Consider the following 19,646-nt stretch of genomic DNA (forward strand, 5'->3'; position numbering starts at 1 on the left):
AGTTTCTTAAGCTTAGTTCTGTTGTCAAGGGTTGCCTTCAGCCTCTCTGTTCTCGGTTGGGTGAAAATAAATTGCATTTTCATGGCCTGCCCCAAACAAAGCACATTTGTCCATCTTCACACCAGTAAATCCAGGTATCAGTGTCTGCTTAGATTGGAATTGATTCCTGAACCAGGAAACCAAGAAGAAGCTGTTTGAAGACTAGTTATTAATGGCCTCATTACAAGCCTGTGTCATGCCATTTGAACGAAATTTACATAGAGAGAGGAAGCACATTTATAAATGTCGGAAAGAGATGAAGAAAGAGGAAGCCTTCGTGGGGGGCTGTGGTAGCTCCTGCTTTGTTAGCAACAATGGGGTTTCCTGAACGGTGAAACAGGGGCCCATGGGCCTCTAGCCCTGAGAGTCCTGGTGGAGAAATTTCTCCCCAGTGGTGGCCTTTGAAACGTAGTGCTTCTTAAGGGTCTTGATAAACTTGGCCAGTGAAGCTGTGCTTGGTTGGAGCAGCGCCAGAGATGATGGGTCCAGGATAGATACGGGTTTCTGCGCAACCTGGTTCCCATGGTGGGGCAGCAGATTTTCCCCCAACCCTTCCCAGATTTATCCCAGAGACTTGTTAAGGGAAATTCAGCCTGTGGCCAGGAGGCAGCTCACCCAGGAGGATTATTTCCCCACTGGGGTCATGTTTCCCAAGAGCAGATCTTCCTTTAGCCAAAGGAAGGAGATGGGAATCTTGAGTTCATAATATGGTTCTGCCGTTAAACCAGCAGCTAATGACGTAGGGCCAGTCAGTTCACGTCCCTGTGCCCCCAGTTCTCCATTTGCAAAATGGAGATAGTCACGTCTGTCACGTGTGCCTGGGGACAGTGAAAGGAACTAATGAGAACACATTAAAAAGTTCTGAGGCACTGGGTGGTGCAAGAGCTCCAAATATCCCTCAGCTTCTCGGTTGAGGATGGAGAGACTTGGCTCTGGTACTCAGGAAAGTCCTGAAGGTTGAACTTGAGAGAAGTTTGAAGGGCAGGCGGAAGGACTGCAGGCAGATTTTCTCATCAGTGGACAAGGGTGAGCCCACACTCTCATTGGTTGTCATGGCAGCCTCAGCTGTGGGACTATTTTTATTCAAGCTGAAGAGCAAGCAGGACGAGTTGGGGAGGGGACGGGAAGAACCATCATCCTTTGCTTTAAAACAAAACTAAACTAAACTGACACCTTGCATAGCTCATTTAGAGCAACTAGGTGGGGGCTGGATAAAGGTCTTGCAGCCTGAAGTCTCCTCTCCTCTTGCCCTACTCCCTTATCTTGAACTTCAAGTACCTTGAGGAGGGCCAGGAATTACCTGGTGAATGAAGGAAAAACAATTTCTTGTCTGTGTGAGCTGGAAAAGACTGGGGTTGATGTGCAGTAGATTCCTGATCCAGAACCCTCTACCCAGTGCTGCAGATCCACTGATGTGTAGTAAAACCGGGCAGCCTCAGGAATCTGCAGCTGGCACAGAACATCTGGATGGCAAAGCGGATTGGATGTGACAGGTGAGCCAGCCTGTGTGGGGAAAGTCAGCAGCACTGACTGACTCAGGAAGTCAGCATGGACTTGTGGGAGGAGAGGATTCGTTCTTCCTCCTCTTTTCTATTCCTTTCTCCTTATTTCCAGGGAAGTAGAGGGCCACCATGAGTTTACTTAAAGTCTGAGTTAGGGATATGTCCACAAGGCTCTGCCTTACCTTTCTGGCATCATGAGAATGATGATGATGATGATGAAGGTGGCAAGGACAATGATTGATGTCACTGTAATGAACTCATACTAACACCACTAAGTAATTGTCACCTCCCTCCCCTTCCTTTAGTGCCAGTAGACGTGGTGGGGAAGAGCCCTGCATTCCACTGACCCTCTTAACGTCATTCTGATTGATGACTGTATGTGACTTCTGGGGGTAGCTGGTGACTTGTGGGTTAGGTAGACTTGTCACTGTGTTGGGAGCTTTTTAAGTGAAAGGGATTAGTTGGACAGGAAATTCAATACCCATTAACCAAGGTGGGTGAAAAGGGAGGAAGAAAGACCCATGGGTGATGACTAAAATGAAAAAGCAGTCTTGATGTTTGCCAGGAAGCTGGGGGGAGGTGGGGTTGTTGAAACTCAAGGTCTGAGTCCCACCACTGCCAACCTCTCACCTCCCACTACGAACCGACACGCATTTGCGGTGAAATAGAAGCTCCTTCATTCGGATCCACACATTTGGAATCTGGGGACAAGGCCAGGCCTGAGGTCTCGCTTTGTGCTTTCTAAGGAAACGATAGCCATGATACGGATTTTCTAGTCTCATAACTAGTGTAAACAAGATACATGGTAGGAGAAATATTTCATCTACTTAAGAACCATTTTTCTAAACGTTTTGTGAACGGTGCTTGTGGTATGCTTTCAGGCATTGGTTAATTTTAGCATCTTATTTTCTCACGAAAGCGGATAGAGCAGGATGTTGGCTTGGTAACACTTTGTTAGCCACTAGTTCATGTTATTTTACAGATTTGAAGTCACTGCTTGCTCAGGGTGTAATGGATGGTCAGCCATTCCCCTTCTCGATTCTGACCAAGATTTGCAAAAGAGCTGGCATACTCCACTTGTGTGCCTGGAATTATTTAAAAAACAAGCAAAAAGAAAATTCTTTGACTTTTAGAAAAATAAAACTACAGTTTCAGCCTGTATTTTACAGAGTTTCCTCTTCTCGTGAATACTACCTACTTGCTGACTTCAGTACACCGATCAAACCCCTTGAATGGTATTTGGGGTCCTCTCTGACACCCAGGTTCCTCTTCCCCTCTCACCAGCTCCGCTTCATATAGATGGTGCCCCTCCTTGCTTCCTGTAGCCCACACACAACATTTGCTGTCATGCTTTTATGCCTTAATCGTGCCTTCACCTCTGCCAGGAAAGTCCTTCTGGCCCCGTGTCAGCTTCTCTGCACCTTTCAAGGCCCTACTTGTCATCCCTTTGGGGCTGTCCTCCCTTCTTTGATCCTCTGGTGGCTATAAACTGTTTTTTAAATCCCTTCTTATCCATTGTAGTGTTTTGTTTTGAAGTTATTCCTGATCTCATTTATCTTGCAAAGTTGAAAAGAAGCTGTTTCTCCCCTGTGTGCTGCCCGCACCAACAGCGAGGACAGAAATGTTCTCACCCTGATGTTTCTTGGGAGATCTAGGATAGGCTTTGAATACTAGTTATTCATCGATAGGCAATGGATGTTTGTTGGAGGGATAAAATTATACATTAGTAATTATTTTATCAATTTAAATGGAAAATGTGCTTTTTTCCTCAAAGGGTAATCTCAGCATCCAAATGCTATTTGCCTTAATTAAAGTAAACTAACCTTTCATCATCCTTCAGGAAATATTTCTCAACTTCTCTAAACTTTGGTTTTATTTTTCATGTGCTAGAACTTTTATAAACACTTATAAACATAACTAATTTTATGTAGTTATATGTATGTTCTCATAATGCTTGCTGGTGAGAGATCACTTAGATCTCTCAGTGGTTTCACGTGGACCCTCATCTTCCCAGTTCAGTTGTGAACTCTTTAAGGCCAGCACTGTAGAGGACACGTCCTCGGGAACCCCCCTGGGGTCCACATCATACATGTTTGATAGATACTTGCTGGGTGATTAGGAAGCTCAGGTTTCAGTACGTTTCATGTTGGGCTTTGAGAAATAGTTGTTTTGGGATTTCATCGTGTGGCTTAGGTAAAATGGATCAGCATCATAATAGTTGAGAAACTTCATCCTAAGTGGAGAAGCCTCCAGAAATTTCTCCAGGCCTCAGGTGGCACTCTATACTCCTGCCCCATCTGGGTAGGGTTAAATTTGGGTCTTGACTGGGTTGCAGATGCAGAGGGAACATGACCCCTTTCCTTCGTGGACCACACCACCTAGGTTGCTTGGCTGCTCATTTCAGCATTCTTCTAAGAAATCTCTGAATCTTCTTCACTCTTGTATCAGCCACATTGAAATCTTGGACACAAATTGATAATGTCCTCCTGCTTCACATCAGCCCAGAGACCCACATAGGCCCCTGACTGGCCGCAGTGACCATTTCTGTTTCATTCTATTTTTGGCTAGATTGGTGAAAAACTTAATTTTCAGTTGAGATTTATCTCTTTAATTCCCTTCTTTGTTCATTTTCTTTTTCCTTGTCATTTCAAAACCGAAAGAAAATAATTTAACATGTTTATGCTACAGACCTTCTTTTGGCCTTCCCTCCTTTGCTTTATCTTATTTAAAAAAAAATCACTAATAAATTTAGCTTAACAAAACGAAAGCCATATAGCATAATTCAGCTTTTCCCAAACTTCAGTCATTGAGGATCATCAATATGGTTTTTGGTTTATCTATTTTTTTAATAGCTTTATTGAGATATAATTTATATACCATGCAATTTACCCACTTAGAGTGTACAATTCAATGGTTTTGGGGGGTATATTTCATTATAAACTTTCTAAAAGTGTGGCAATATATATAATATAATATTTGCCATTTCAACCAATTTTAAGTATACAATTCAGCGGCATTTATTACATTCACAGTGTTGTGCAACCATCGCCACTATCTCTTTCCAAAACTTTTCCGATGAACTCTTAATAGTATTTTCTTTATCTCAATTCGTGTTTTTTATTTAAGTAAATTTATTTTAAAAGGAAACTTGCCACTATAAATAAAAAATCAGTATCTCTTGAAATAAAAAAGTAACTATAAAAATAAAGACAATAAAAACCAAACAGTGGTTTTAAATTCCACTAGACACTCATCCCTGCAGAAGCCTGTGGGCTTATGGCCTTGTTCCCTCTGCGGTGCAGGGGGAGATAAGCATGTTAAGGAGAGATTAAAAGCATCGTCTTACCAAACTGAGCCTTTCTTCTTGATATGAGTGGGATTGAAAGAATTGAAAGGGGACTGCTTTCTTACTATGTGGCTCAGGGTCACTGAACGTTTGCTGTACACCAGTTAGATGGTTCCCAGTGTGGAAAATGCTATCAGAGCTCATGAGAGCATGGATTTAGGGGTTAAATTTCCATTCAGCATGCACTGTGTGACATGGACAATTTATTTAAATTCCAGTGCCCTAGTATTCTCATCTGTGAAACAGTCAGAATCATTCCAACCTCTTAGGTGTGATAAAATAGAGTCATGTGTGTTAAGGGTTTTGCATGGTTCCTGGCATATAGTAAATGCTCAGTGTGGCAGTTGTGGTCATTTTTAAGAATGATCCCTGTTTATAGTACCTTCCCCAAAGCTTAACATTACCTTACAAGAGAAGTTAGCTTGTGTGCCCTGGAAAAAAAATGTGTCAAGATCAGGAAACACCATTCTCTCACCTTCCTTACCCTACCCCTCCCTCAGGCTATCAAAAAACAGTCCCGACTGAGCACCAGACAAGGTGCAGGAAAGAAGCAGTAAGCACTGTGGTCTGAAAACTTCACTGGAAAATCAGACAGTGCAGCCTTGGGGCAGAGGCCCCTGGAGCACCCTGGCTGGTTCAGTTGGCATTCAGTGTCTCTTGACTTAAACTCCATCCTTGGATGTGTCACTTGGCCGTGGTGGCAGGTCGTGGCATACCTAACCAAGGCAGCATTGCTCAGAACAAGGCAGGACCACCAGGTGTTGGTGAGCAAAAGCCCACATTGTGTCTCATGAGCTGAGTCACATCACCAGACCAGCAATAGCAAGTGACACTGCTTCCTGCCCTGGTCCACATCCACAAGGGAGACTGGCACAGACACCTGTGGGCGAAGTCCTACTCTGCCCCTTGCTTGCTTGCTTGCTGCGTGACCTGGGCTGCGTTACTTCAATCCTTCAGGCACAGTGTTTCCATCTATAAATGCGAATAGGATATTGATTTCTATCTCACAGGGTTTATGTGAAAATTAAATCAGATTAAGACTGTTAAAGCAGTCACCACAATACTCAAGTAAGTGGTAAGTTTTATTGTTGTCGTTATTAGTAATAATGAGTCTGTCACTAGCCCTCTTACACTATAAGCTGGTCCATGTGGTTTGATGTGGGTCCAAGTGCATACATATACTCAATTCATTTAAAATTCGTAATTTCTTTAGAACTTAATAGTGTTAAATATTTTTTTAGACTCCCTTCTAAAGGAAAAAATTTTTTGAATCTTTAGTGATGACAGATTATTTTTATGTTGCTGAAATGTGAATGAACATGTTCAGTTCCTGATGCTTATTGTTCTTTCCCAATTCCAAAAGCAAAACAGATGAGCCAGATACGAATAAAGGTATTAAAAAAATAAAAGGCAAACTGACTGCACTTGCTTTGTCATAGATGATGGTGGTTTACTGAAGCAGCATTACGAACATGGCACGAGGCTGTGGAGCTCACTGACTCTGTCAAAGGGGCTTGCTACAGCTCCCCTGGGTTATTGTGGGACTTGGCTCTCCCAGTGCATTTCTCTATGTGAAGAAGTATACAGGGAACCTTCTTGTGTTCACTTGGCACAAATGCCCCATTTACATGTCATCCTGCCCCCTGTCTTCTTTCCTTACTAGCTTCTGACATTCAGCGTAGCGTAACCTAGTTGCAAAAGGATTACACACACACAAACACTCACGGCCACCGCAACCATGTGGCTGGACCCAATTATAATGTGGTCATCCAGATAATCTGGAAAGTCTTTGCATCCCATTTTAAAGGCATTGTCATCTAAATGAAAAACCCAGGCACTGATTCTCATAAGGACTATATCTGAGGATTTTGGCAGATGCCACCTTTGAGAAACATTGATTCACATCCTGCCTAGATCCCCAAAGTATGTCAAGCAGCCGTCAAAATTAAACACAATATAAAAAGAGAAATAAGCAAGACCAAGACCTGGCAGAAAGTGTTAACAGTGGTTAAGAAACAAAATTAAAACCGAGCTACCTGGCAGCAAGAGCAAAAGGTGAAAAAAACCATGTTAGCTAGTTCTTACTGTCTAATAAGTGAAAGTAGGCAAGTTCTCTGAAGAGACAAACTTCCCTGCCACTGAATTCAAGGAGTGTTTACCAAATGAGCCTTTTACAGATGAGAATTTGAAGAGCTTGATGTACAAAGAAAGTCTTTTTCTGTAATTTCTTCAGAGTTTCTTAAGAGCTAAGAGGATATTGTCAAAGTTTAAAGCAATAAGGATACTAATGGTGTTTTAATAATACTTGAACTGGGGAGGCTCCTCAGCGTTTTCAGAGTGCCTTCACTCAAACATTTATTTATTTGAGTCTCAGGATAGCAAAGTTGATGTTATTTTTGAGGTGGGGAGGGGTGGAGAGGAATCTGCAAGTTTTAAGGGGGAAACTTTGGAGCCATCTCATTCTGTCAGGTGGGTTTCAGTGGTGCTTATGTCTGGGTTTGAATCTGCTGAAGTGGCTGGACCCTGGCTGTCTGTATGGTGCTGTGGAAGAGGCTGATATGGCTGGAAGAAACGTGAGCAGTGGTGCTGTCCATCAGCGCCACCAGAACGGCCCTGCAGAGTGAATGGCATCCTGCCTGACTTCTTGAAATGAATTAGCGGCCAGTAGCTTATTCATTTCAGGTGACTGAAAGAATAGATCTACTGGAAGGAGTTGTTTATAGGGACCATCTGAACATGGGGACTGTCTCCCAAGTGTTGCACTATTAGGAACAGTCTCATCATAAATGATGCCAAGCTGGTGATGTGATTAGTCAAAAGATTCAGCTGCTGCTTTTCTCTTCGCCCCACCCCCAGTATCAAAGTGCTTTCTTATTGTGGAAAATATGAAAATACATGAACAGTTTGGAAGGTAGGAAGGAAGAAAGAAAAGAGGGAGAGAGGGAAGGATTATGCATATACCCACACATTTTCTTCTGACCTTTTGGAATGCATTTTCCTTTGTGTAATTGATAACTTACGCTATAAGATACACGATTTTGTTTTCTGCTTTTTTGTTTAACATAATGTCATAAGCTGTTACTTCAAACTCTTTGGAAAATAATATTTTAAATATTCTTTTACCAGACAGATTGTTTTTCATTTTTCACTGATGCAAAGAATGATTTAGCAGACATCTTGGTTCATTACCTTTGTCTACATTTTGAACATTTATTTTTCTCCTTAAGAGATATTTCTGGAAGTAGAATTAAGTGGCCAAAGGTATGAACGTTTTAAAGACTTCCCTTTCTCTATGTGTGGTCACATGGCTTTCCAGAAAGATTGTACAGTTCAGCAGCAAATGAGAGTATCTGTCCTACCTCACCTTCAAATATTTCCTAATTTGAAAAGGTGAAATAACAAATTTTTATTTGCATGATTAGTGACAATGAATGGTATTTAATTTTTTTGGATGGAGAGGTAATTTTATTTCTTCTTTTCTCAATTATCTACTTACTGGGCTTTGGGTGTTTTTAAAGAGATTTCTATGACCTCTTAATATATTAAGGAGATTAGTTCCTTGGCATGTCTATTTCAAATTTTTAACCAGTTTGTGATTTGCCATTGGATTTTTTGGAAACAGCTTTCTTGAGATGTAATTTACCCATTTAAAGTATATAATTCAGTGATCTTTTTTTGTATATTCACAGACTTGTGCAGCTATCAGCACAATCAATTCTAGAATATTTCCATCATCTCAGAAAGAAACCCCGTACCCTTTAGCTGTCATCTCCCAACCTCCACCCACCCCCTCCCAAGAACTCCCAGCCCTAGGCAACTACTAATTTTCTTTCTGTTTCTTTAAATTTGCCTATTCTGAACATATTGTATATTTGGAGTCATGTAATATATGGTCTTTGTGGCTAGCTTCTTTCACCCAGCATAATGTTTTCAATATTCATCTGTGTTTATAGCATGTATTGGTATTTTCTTCCTTTTTATGGCTGAATAATTTGTCTATCCATTTATCAAAGAATGAACATTTGGGTTGTTTCCATCTTTGGCTATTATGACTAATGCTACCAAAGCATTATAGTTAGTTTTTAGGTTTTTATTGATTTACTTACTAAAGTTTTAAATTCATGTCATCAGTTCTGTTGCTTGTTTGGATTGTATTTCTTCAGTAGTTTAAGATAAATATTTTCCCAAAACAATGATAAAATTTCCACTTATATTTTTATCTTTTTAATCTTTAAAATTTGTTTTATTGTTCATTTCAATCTATAATCCATCAAATTTTATTTTGGAGTGGATAAGAATTAGGAAGAGTCTAAATTGTCCTCTGACCCCCACCCCCATCCTGAATGCCTAAATTTTTTCAGCAATATCTGCTGAATCATCCTTCTCACTAACCTTTTTTTTTTATTCTGTACTGATGTTTATTGCTTTTCATCACATGTTGAGTATTTTATGAGAATGAAGCTTGATCTTGGTGTTATTTATTGTGTTTAATTGCTCTGTTTAATTTTTTATAAGTTTAATATAACGTAAGGCCACCCTTTATTGTTTTTTAAACTTTGGTAGGAGACATAAAACCTGAAATGGAACTTTCTTAGATAGGAAAATTGAATATTATAAAGAAGAAGACTGTGGAAACTACAATTTAAAATTCAATGCAAGGAGGGTGATTGGTTTGGACTCTAAATTATATTTGAAAAGTGAGAAAGTTTTTTTTCCATGATTATTGTTTTAATCAGATTTTTTTTTATACTTAAATGTATCTTATTTTATTAAAGCTTAGGAGGCAAGTATTACTATTTATTTTTGACAGTTCAGGAAATTGAAGTTTGATGTGTTAAAAAATTTGTCCAAACTGAAGATATTTTAAACCTGTTCTGTGCAATTTCACAGATCTAGTTTTTTTCCTACTCAGAGAATTATGTAATCAACAACTGGATTTCTATTAAAACTTCACAGGCTTTTTATGATAACTATCTTGACAAATAGTGCATAGTTAGACCATTAAAAAACCCGAAGGCAGTGAACCCCGTGATACCGTTTTCTGTTATCAGTTCCTTAAATTCCTCTTTTTTCTTTTAGTTGCAATTTTTCTATTTCTTGTGATGAGAATGTTAAAGATTCACTCCCTTAGCAACTTCCAAATGTACATACAGTATTATTAACTATAGTCACCATGCTGTACATTTCATCCCTTATTTGCATGACATTTACTTTATAAATCAGATTTTCTACTTATTTTGAGATAATTTTGGTAATTTATATTTTTATATAAAAATTGTATTGACATTTAAAAAAATTCTTAGCATAGAGTTTTCACATCAATATGTTTCTAAAATTCTTCTCCGTATCTGTTGTTATCCTCCTTTCTTGTTTGGCTTATTTCTGTTTCTATATTCTTTTCTTGATTGCATTTACTAGAGCTCTGACTCTAGCCAGCCAACTAATTGGGTCAGTAATTTGGGAGAAACGAAGAGATTTCTTTTTTTTGAAGCAATAGATTGTACCGTGGGTCTATCCCCAGGAGGTTATACCTGTATAATAAATTAGAATAGGTAATTGACAATAGTTGGTACCCACCACTCTAGCCACTTAGGATAATGTCAAAACAATTCTAGAGCAGTAAGTAGCTCCAGGGAGCTTCTTGCAGTTTTAAGTAACTGATTGAATGTTTTAAGTCGTTGGGGTTATTTTCTCATTCAGGGAGAACCTCAGGAATGAAAAAATGGCATGTCTAGGTAGCTAATAATACAAAATTAAAGCTTGATATAGTGTTACATAATTAAGAAGAAGAATATTAATTATCTCTAATTTTTTGGTTCTTTCTTTCACAGATTCCTGTGGTGGGTGGGAGTTAATTTGGGTGGCATGTACAGCTCAGTCCACAGGGGTGGACCCTGACTTTTTAGAAGTCACTGATTAAGGAGGCAAGATGTGGGGAAGGGCAGATCCAGTGGAGAAAATGGCAGCCTTCAGTTAATTTGTTTTGGAAAGCAGGGAGGTGGGGAGACTACTGCACTTAGCCTTTGCAGGGGGATAATTAGCACTGAGTGAGAGGGGAGTCAGTGGGATCGAAAGGAAAAGAGAGATATAGGAGATTGATGGCTCTGATGCTTACTGAAAAATAATATCACCCTCCTTAGAACTCCCAGGTTCCTTTGCCCCATCTCTTATTACTGAGTTCTGCCTGGAGTCCTGTTGCACAAACAAGGTCAGAGACTAGGCTGTACTCAGCCTGGCTCTCAGAAATAGTGCATCTTGGGAGAAACCACAGAGAGGGGACACACAGCAGGAGTCTGTGCCTCCCTGTCCATCACAGTGTGTAGATATCTGTCAGCAGCAGTGTCAGGCTCTAGGACAAGACTCCTGTCCAAGGCTGTGGAGCTTTTAAGTTGCATATCTGGGAAGCCTCAGCCCCTCACCAAGCCTGAGCAGGTCCCAGAGGTCCTTGCCTCACAGTTAGAGTAATAGGACACGGTGGGGGCTTGGCCCCCTAGCCCTGTTCCGCTGCCTCAGCCTTCATGGTCATGGGAGCATAGCCTCTCCCCAGCATGACCTGGGGTCTAGGGTGCAAGCCTGTGTTACAGCTTTGTGTGGGGACATATCTGTGGGCTGATGTGCCACCCCAGCTTTCTCCCAGGATGGATCATACTCCTTCCCTGGGAGGCTGGCCTGCAGGAATCAGCCTTACCTCTCTCCAGCTCTTAGATTGTGGGCTCTCTGAAGGCAGGATGGATGTCTCATTCACCCTCATGTCTTCTCAGTGCCTAGCACGCTTGGCTGGCTCTGTGAGTGGTTTAGGAGTGAAGAAGAGCAAGCCCAAGAAAGAGACCAGATGAACCCTCCCTCTCCTTGTAACCCTTCTTAACCATTGTGCTCCTCTTTGAGGATCTGATGAAAGCTTTGAACTATCTCCAGAGAAGTGTAGGCAAACACATGCGCGTGCGCACACACACACACACACACACACACACACACGAGTGTGCATGCATATATGGAATCTTGCATCCAGTTAATGAGCTCTGGTTAAGAGCCCCTGCCTTAGAACTCTGGTAGGTTCCACTTACCCCATCTGAGCACCATCTCGTTCTGTGCTATACCCCATACACCTGCATACCCCTGCTCCCCTGCTCTGAGTCTGTGCATCAGTCTTTCCACAGCAGAAGTTTTGGCTGTGGTACTGATTTGGAACCTGGTCATTACAGATCTAAAATTTCTTGAAAGTGATGGTTTTCCACTGTTACTCCAGAGTGGGTACATTGGCTAGCCATGACCCTGTGGAATAATGGCTTCCTGGAGAGCACAGGTTTTACTTGATGTTCAAAAGATGACCTTTAAATGGACAGTCCATTCTTGACCCCACCTGAGGAGAAGGAGCCTCTTTCCTCACAAACACCAAAGTCAGCACTATGAGAAGTCCAGATGTAAGGCATCCAGAAGCCTGTTGTTTGAGACTAGACCTGCCAGCCCCAGACAGCAGCCTGCCTCAGATTTTCTGGCTTTTCTCTCCACCGTCATCCTGTTGCTGTCACCCTCCCCTGTGGCCTCCAAGGTGGCTGACTTTTCCTCATGAGAGCCTCTTTCATAATTTCTTGAGTCACTCCCTGCAGCTTGTATTTGTTTGAGATTCGGAACTGTTTCCTATTTGGTAATGTTTGGGGTTTTAATGGGGTGAGACATGCCCAGCACTTCTTCCTTCTCCTTCCATTCATTGGTGCTCTCTGTGCCATAGATTCTGGCTGTGACTCAGTCACTGACACTGAGACCGAGGACGAGAAGGTGCTTTCCTACTCGAAGCAGCAGGGCCTGCCGCCGGAGACTCCGCCTGGGAACCTCATGGTGGTGCAGCCGGACCGCATTCGCTGTGGGGTAGGCATTCCTGGGGCTGGCTGATGGATGTCAGAGCACAGGCTTTTGGGCTTTTCAATGGATGTGCTTGTTATAGTAAAGGGAGCAGGGTTCTCCTGTTGCACCTCAGTGTAATCCCAGCCTTCTCATGGGGTTTCCCTGTACATTAGCTATCCTGGGAACCCCAATGCCTGGGACCTGGCACACCTCTTTCCTTTAAATCAAGGCGAGATGAGCCCAGGAATGTATATATTAGCAGTCTAAAACTAAGTTCATGGATCAAAAATTTAGAGCATGTCGGAGACCAGCAGACATGAGCATTACAAGACATTTATATGCCAGCCGTGGAGTTAGAGGCCTGGGTCTGTTCCTACCAGCATAGTGCTGGGAGGAAGGAACTGTGGGGCATTTGGAGAGCTTGCTTCTCTGTCAGTTGTTCCCTAGCATGGCCCAAATGGGTGCCTTGAAACTTGATGGCTGAAACTTGCTGGCCAGCATTGCTTGCAAAAGAAAGAAGATTAATGCTTGAGCATAATATGACTAACATTTTCAGGGATGGGACCTATGTTAAGAGGTGACTTGAAGGTGAAGGCCAACTGATGGGCCACTGCCATTTGAATCATGCCATAGTACTGACAGTTTTTCATTATCTTTCCTTTCCTGATGAGAAATGTGTGATATTGGTTCAGAGCAGAAAACTCTTCCCTATGGGTACAAGCCCTGTGCTGACTTTGCCGTGGCAACAGGAAGTCCTGGCTTCCCTGTGCTTGTGAGTGGTTTTCTGCACAGCCTGAGGCCATGAGCCATTGGGCAAGGACTCCCTCCATGGGGTTGCAAACCACTGCTTCAGGCTGGATGAACATGTAGACATGTTTAGTTTGGGCTGCACAGTGTTATAAAAATTGGGTATGAAAATCTGTTTACAGCTTCCATTGAATCAGAATCTGGAAATACCAGACCTGAGATGAGTGACTGGGCTGAGCAGCCCTTCAGAAAGGGCATGCATCCTCCAGGATGCTGGTTCCCTCCCCTCCCCTTTCTTTGTACTCAGCCCGCTTGACTCCTTTTCCTTACTGGCCAGGCCATTGTGGGCATTTTAGTTTTCAGTCTTCCTGTACTCCTCCCTGCCTTCCCCATGTCCCTTTTCTCCTGAGATCAGACTGGTGGGTGCCTGTTGCGGAGAGAGTTTTGAACTAAAGGGTGATACCCCTCACCTGCCTCCCTGGTTTTCCAGGCTTTGGCCCCCTTCTCCCATGCTGGCTCCCACTGACCCAGATTCTCCTTGTTGCTTGCTCCAGGTCTCTGGGTCCTGGGGCAGCAGGGCTGGGATTGGGTTATGACTGTCAATAGCGGAGACTCATTCTCTCCAGCTCCCCAAGCTTCTTGGGAGAAGGAGCAGGCGGGACAGGGCTGGGTCTGCAGCAGGAGTCGGGTCAACGATAAACACGTTCACATTTACCCTCAGCAGTCTCCATGAGCCAGGACCCTGTCTCCCTCTCACCTGCTGTGGAGTCGTGGCCCTTGTCATGAAGGCTTTTACAAGGGCTTGATAGCAGAATCTTACAGTGAACATTTGGGAATTAGATATGGCCAGAAATTTGTCATTTTCCCCTGTTTTTTGGAGGACCTGTCCTTTCCAGTTCAAAGTCTTAAGAGCTTAGTCAGCGTAACCAGGGCAGTAAAACAGACAATTCCATTTGGCATGTTCAGCAAAAGATCTCAAAGCAAGGTAAAATAGCGACTCGGGTCACTCAATGCCTTGGGAAAATTAATCCTCCAGTAAGTTATTTTTGTCCATCTAAAAACAACTTAAGTTGCAGAAGCTAAGAGGGCTTCTCTCAGCCAGTGCCTCTCACTCTGTAAGGTCACCCAGGGGTCTTGGTAAAATGCAGGCTCTGGTTCAGAGGGTCCACGAAAGGCCTACGATTCTGCATTTCTAACAAGTTTCCAGGGAATGCCAATGCTGCTGGTCCCTTGGCCTCATTTTGAGTAGCAAGGCTAGTCTAGAATAGTGCTTCTCAAACTATCTGTGGTGAGCAACTCTTTTTTAATTTTATTTTTGTAAATTTCCAATCCTTCCATGGACCCTTCATACATACAATAAAGAAGAAATGCTATAAAAATTAAATATAAAGGCATATAAAATACAAGCCCCAGGTTTTAAAGTCATTATTAGGTTCAACAGATGTAAAGTACCTCATCAAATTGTTGTAAAGATTTATCAATGTTCACTCTGAGTTATTGTAACTTGTCTGGTTGGGACCCATGGCAAGCTGCCTCTGCCCGGCACCGGACCAGAGACCCCTCACCTGCTCTGGAGCAGCCTCACTGGGCAGAGCTGGAGCTTCGGGAGCCACAGAGACCCTCTGGCTCAGCGCCCTCACAGGGGACCCAGGAGGAAGAGGGGATGGTGACTGGTCTCCCTTTCCAGGCAGAAACCACTATCTACATCTTTGTGAGATGTAAGCTGGATGAGAGGGTGACGACAGAAGCAGAATTTTCACCTGAGGATTCTCCCTCAATAAGAGCGGAAGCCAAGCTGGAGAATGAGTACACTGTTTCCGTGAAAGCTCCCAGTAAGTAGCCCCAGGAACCTCCAAAAATTAGGCATCGTGTTAAGGAAGAGGCCCCCCTCTTGTTGTCTTTTACTTGTCTTGTCTTTATTCAGCCACTGGGGAAAGTGACAGCCAAGATTTGAATTTGGTTGCCAAGTACTATTTAAAGGAAAAGGAAGTTGAAAAAATACACATGTGTGGTGGGGTGGGGGAATGGATATATTAAAATGTTTATCTTTATAAAGTTAACATATTAACAATTTTTGAAATTAGAGAAAAGTTGGAAGAAAGTCATCTGACAGCCTACACTCCATCTTTTCTGTCTTTGTTTACAATTTTTAAAAACATAATTGTTCCAATAGTATCTATTATCTTACACTCTTTTTTCTTTATGTACTCTTAATTTATCCTCTCTCCATCCCTTTTCCCCTGTGCTATTACGTGGACTTTGTAACTTTCCGTTTTATAATTATATTTTTTCTATTACAAAAGTAATGTGTGCTCAGTATGAAAATTTGAAGAATACAGTAACCATAAAAGAAAGTAGATAGAAAATTATCCATCTGCACATCCCCTACACAGAGGAAGTCATTGGTTTCTGTATTTTTCTCCATCTGTGTACATAGCTTCATACTGTCTTGTAACTGACTTTCATTACCTGGAAATACACTAAGAGTATTCTCCCATGTTAATAAATATTCTTTTACAATATGATCCTTAGTGGTCACAAGGTAATCCATTGTATAGATGTACCATAATTTATAAAACCAATCCCTTGTGTTGGACCTATATCTTAAAATCGTAATTTTAAAAATGATGTAATAGTTGAATAGAAGTATCATCTTTTAATTTTTCATTTCCTCATTGTTGCATATTTGTGTAATTTCTGATTTCTTATTGTCTTCTTATTGTTTTAAATGATGATATATTGAGCATTTTTATGCATATATATATATATTTTTTTTTGTATTTAAGATTGTTTCCTCAAGGTGGAATCCCTGAAACAATGGGCATTTTTAAGGGCCCTGGAAGATAGAGCTTCATTGCCTTTTGAAATATTACTACTCTCAACTTTATTTGCTATACCATCACTAACACTAGGCATTATCACTTTGAGTATTTTTGCTAATTTGGTATATTTTTAAGCAGTAGTCTGTTGTTTTAATTTGCACTTCTTTGATTACTAGTGAGGTTGAGTATTTTTCCATGTTCTCTACTTGTCGCATTTCCTCTTTTATGAATCGAATCTTTGTGGTTGGTGTATTTTTAGGTTTTTCTTTCCCCCTCACAACCTCTTCCTGTGGTGTAGAAGAGAGCACCTAGGGGAGTACATAGTAGTGACGACAGCAGAGCAAGTGAATCAGGTCTACTGGCCCAACGGGGCGGAAATACGGAGTCTCACCCGCCAGGATCCCTTCCCCCTTCTGGCGACCACTGGCCTCTATATAAAGTGCTTTAAATTCAGCTCTTCCTGCCTGTTGCGACACTGGGCCTACAGTAGTGAACAAAAGAAATGAAAATCTTCCAAAAATTAAATTTCAGGCCCAATGAGGATAATTCCTCTGACTCAGAGCCCTCCCGTGATTAGTCTGCTCACTACTACTTCTAGTCTTTCCCTTTCTTCCCAGTCGTGCAGCTCACCTCCAAGATCTTCCAGCCGTCAATTAGTTTCTTTACCATTAAGATGAATCCATGAACACTTTTCCCTGTCCCCTTGTAATATAAAAAAAGAATACTTCCATAGTATCTTTTCTTCTGTTCAGACCTTTCATCTGGGAATGTTTCTCTGAAGATATATTCCGGAAATTTACTGGTGTGCGAAACCGTTATCAGCTATTATACTGACATGGAGGAAATTGGGAATTTATTGTCCAAAGCTGCAAATCCCGTCGAGTTCATGTGTCAGGTAAGGATGGTAAAAGGCAACTAGAGTTTTCTGGGCAAGTAGTTTCTGCTCATGGTTCATCAATCTCAAATCTGCTAGATGGGAGACAGCTGGATTTAAAATCTGACCGTCTTCACTTTTGTATTTAGGCTTTTAAAATTGTACCCTACAACACAGAGACCCTTGATAAACTGCTGACAGAGTCCCTGAAGAACAATATCCCTGCAAGTGGGCTGCACCTCTTTGGAATCAACCAGCTGGAAGAAGAAGATATGATGACAAGTAAGTCACTAGTCCAACCTCAGGAAACCAGCAGTGTGCTGATCCCAGATTGCTGCTCTCAGCCTGCAGTCAACCTGTGCTTGTACTTTTTGCCGGTTCTGCTCTACAGCTCATTCTTGGAGAAGCATTCATTCTTCACTGGCTAGCCTGAGATTCTTCCAAACAGTAAATATGAATATCTTACCCACTTGCTACAAAACCCTTTGTGGTGCCTACTTATCTTCTAGACAAAGTCCAAACTCCTTACCCTGTTTACAAACCCTTCCCAAGGGGCTCCTGCTCTCACTTCTCTCCACGCCCTCCCTCGGCTTCTGTGCTCTGCTCTACGGAAGGTATGAACTTCTTTTACCTGATGAAAATTCCACCCTGCCCCTTGCCACATCGACCCATAGGAATGCGGTTTCTTCCTCCTCTCCTCCTGCAGCAGCCAGGGAAGCACTTCCTTAGGTAGGTTACATCTACATGCTGTTGGCTACCCTAGCATGTTGAGTGTCCTCTGTCCTGGCACTCTTCAGCTGTATCTGTCTTCTCTGCGAGGCTGTCAGCTCAGGGAGGACTGGGACTGTGCCGGGGTAGCTCACTGTAGGCTCAAAACAAATATTTGCTTGATGAGGGAGGAGCAGTCTCATGTGCGTATGTGACATGCTGGGAGCCAGGAGAACCACTTGCATGGGGATGGTGCCTGGCGTGCTGGACAGGATGCCTGTCATGGTGTGGACACCATGCTTCCTTCATGCTGTGGTTGCACTGCACAAAGGTGATCCAAGACCCTGGTTACCTGCTTCTGCGTCCCATCCTTCCACAGCCTATGAGAACCACAAGGATGAAGTTCTGTTATCTTCAAGTCCTTCCCCTTGGAGCATTCTCTTGTTGCCTGTCCCCATTTTCCTACTGTGGAATGTTCTTGCATCACTTCCAGCAGATGTTAATATTCTCTATTTTTAAACTTGGGTCTCAGGAGGGAGTATTTCGTAGTTTGACAGTCATGAGGGATTCTGGGGAAATTTACAGACCCTCATTGCAAGGATTATATCCTGGTGAATAGGAAGCTGGGTTTATTGTCTTATTTTTAAAATACATGCATATATTTACACGTAAAAAATATATATATATTCATATATCTGTCTATCATCTATCTATCGATCAATCACTCTCGGGTTTAAAAATAAACTTTTATAAAAACAACAAAAAAAGATTTGTCCCCCAACTCCACAATACAAACATGTCTGTGTCCTTGGTTGAGTTTAACTTGCTGTATCCGGATATTAGTAGATGGAAGGAGTCATGGTGATCCAGTGACTCTCAGGAGTACTTTGTTTCCCACAAATCAAAGACTTAATGGACATCCTGGGGTTCACGAGCATTAATACCATCATTCAAAACCTGTCCTAAACAAAGAGCTCACTGAAAACTGTCTTATTAATCCTCCCAGGTCCCTTTGAAGTGGCCTGGAAATATTTTCTAGTTCAGAACTAGGGGCCATGGAAAGGCTACGTAACATACCCAAGATTACTTGGCATACTTTATAAAATTGGGAATAAGAGCTAAGAAGATGAACTTCTTTCTTTTAATCAGCATAAAGCTGTCGTTTGAAAATGCTCTGAAATTGGCAGAGCTGGTCAAAACACGATTCCTGTTGTACTTTGTGGCTGCTGTTTATGCCTTTAGAACATCAGCACATTTTGAACTAATATTATTTCTCGGGATTCTCTGATCCTTTTAGAGAAAGAAGATAGGATAGTAATGATTAGTTTTGCTAATTAATTAGCATATTTCCTCAGTCATCTGAGACCATAATCTTCAATGGTGCCGCAGAGGAAGCTGTCTGATGTTAGGTTAGTCATTAGAGAAGTAATGATTGAGCTCCTGCTGGATGCCATGCTAAGCTTGCCAGCTTCGCCTCCATGAACAAGGTGCCCTGTGCTTTCCTTTTTATCTGTCCATTAAGCTTTCCCTGAAAATTTTTCAGATCAGAGGAATGAAGAGCTGCCCACTTTGTTGCACTTTGCTGCCAAATACGGACTGAAGAACCTTACTGCCTTGTTGCTCACCTGCCCGGGAGCCCTCCAGGCCTACAGTGTGGCCAACAAGCATGGCCACTATCCCAACACCATTGCCGAGAAGCATGGCTTCAGGGACCTGCGGCAGTTCATCGACGAGTATGTGGTAAGTCAAGGCGGGAGGGCCCCTGG

General features: G+C 42.2%; 1 protein-coding gene across 1 annotated transcript in view; it reads left to right on the plus strand.

Moving 5' to 3' along the window:
- PIK3AP1 (phosphoinositide-3-kinase adaptor protein 1) overlaps positions 1-19,646 on the plus strand; it is a 104,975-nt gene that overhangs the window by 35,740 nt on the left and 49,589 nt on the right. Inside the window, exons 3-7 of the mRNA XM_074373835.1 lie at positions 12,617-12,753; positions 15,164-15,308; positions 17,051-17,193; positions 17,322-17,454; positions 19,424-19,620. Coding sequence (XP_074229936.1) covers positions 12,617-12,753; positions 15,164-15,308; positions 17,051-17,193; positions 17,322-17,454; positions 19,424-19,620 — 755 coding nt within the window. The remainder of the gene's footprint in view (positions 1-12,616; positions 12,754-15,163; positions 15,309-17,050; positions 17,194-17,321; positions 17,455-19,423; positions 19,621-19,646) is intronic.

The sequence above is a fragment of the Camelus bactrianus genome, chromosome 11, assembly GCF_048773025.1.
Source record: "Camelus bactrianus isolate YW-2024 breed Bactrian camel chromosome 11, ASM4877302v1, whole genome shotgun sequence".
Classification (NCBI taxonomy): domain Eukaryota; kingdom Metazoa; phylum Chordata; class Mammalia; order Artiodactyla; family Camelidae; genus Camelus; species Camelus bactrianus.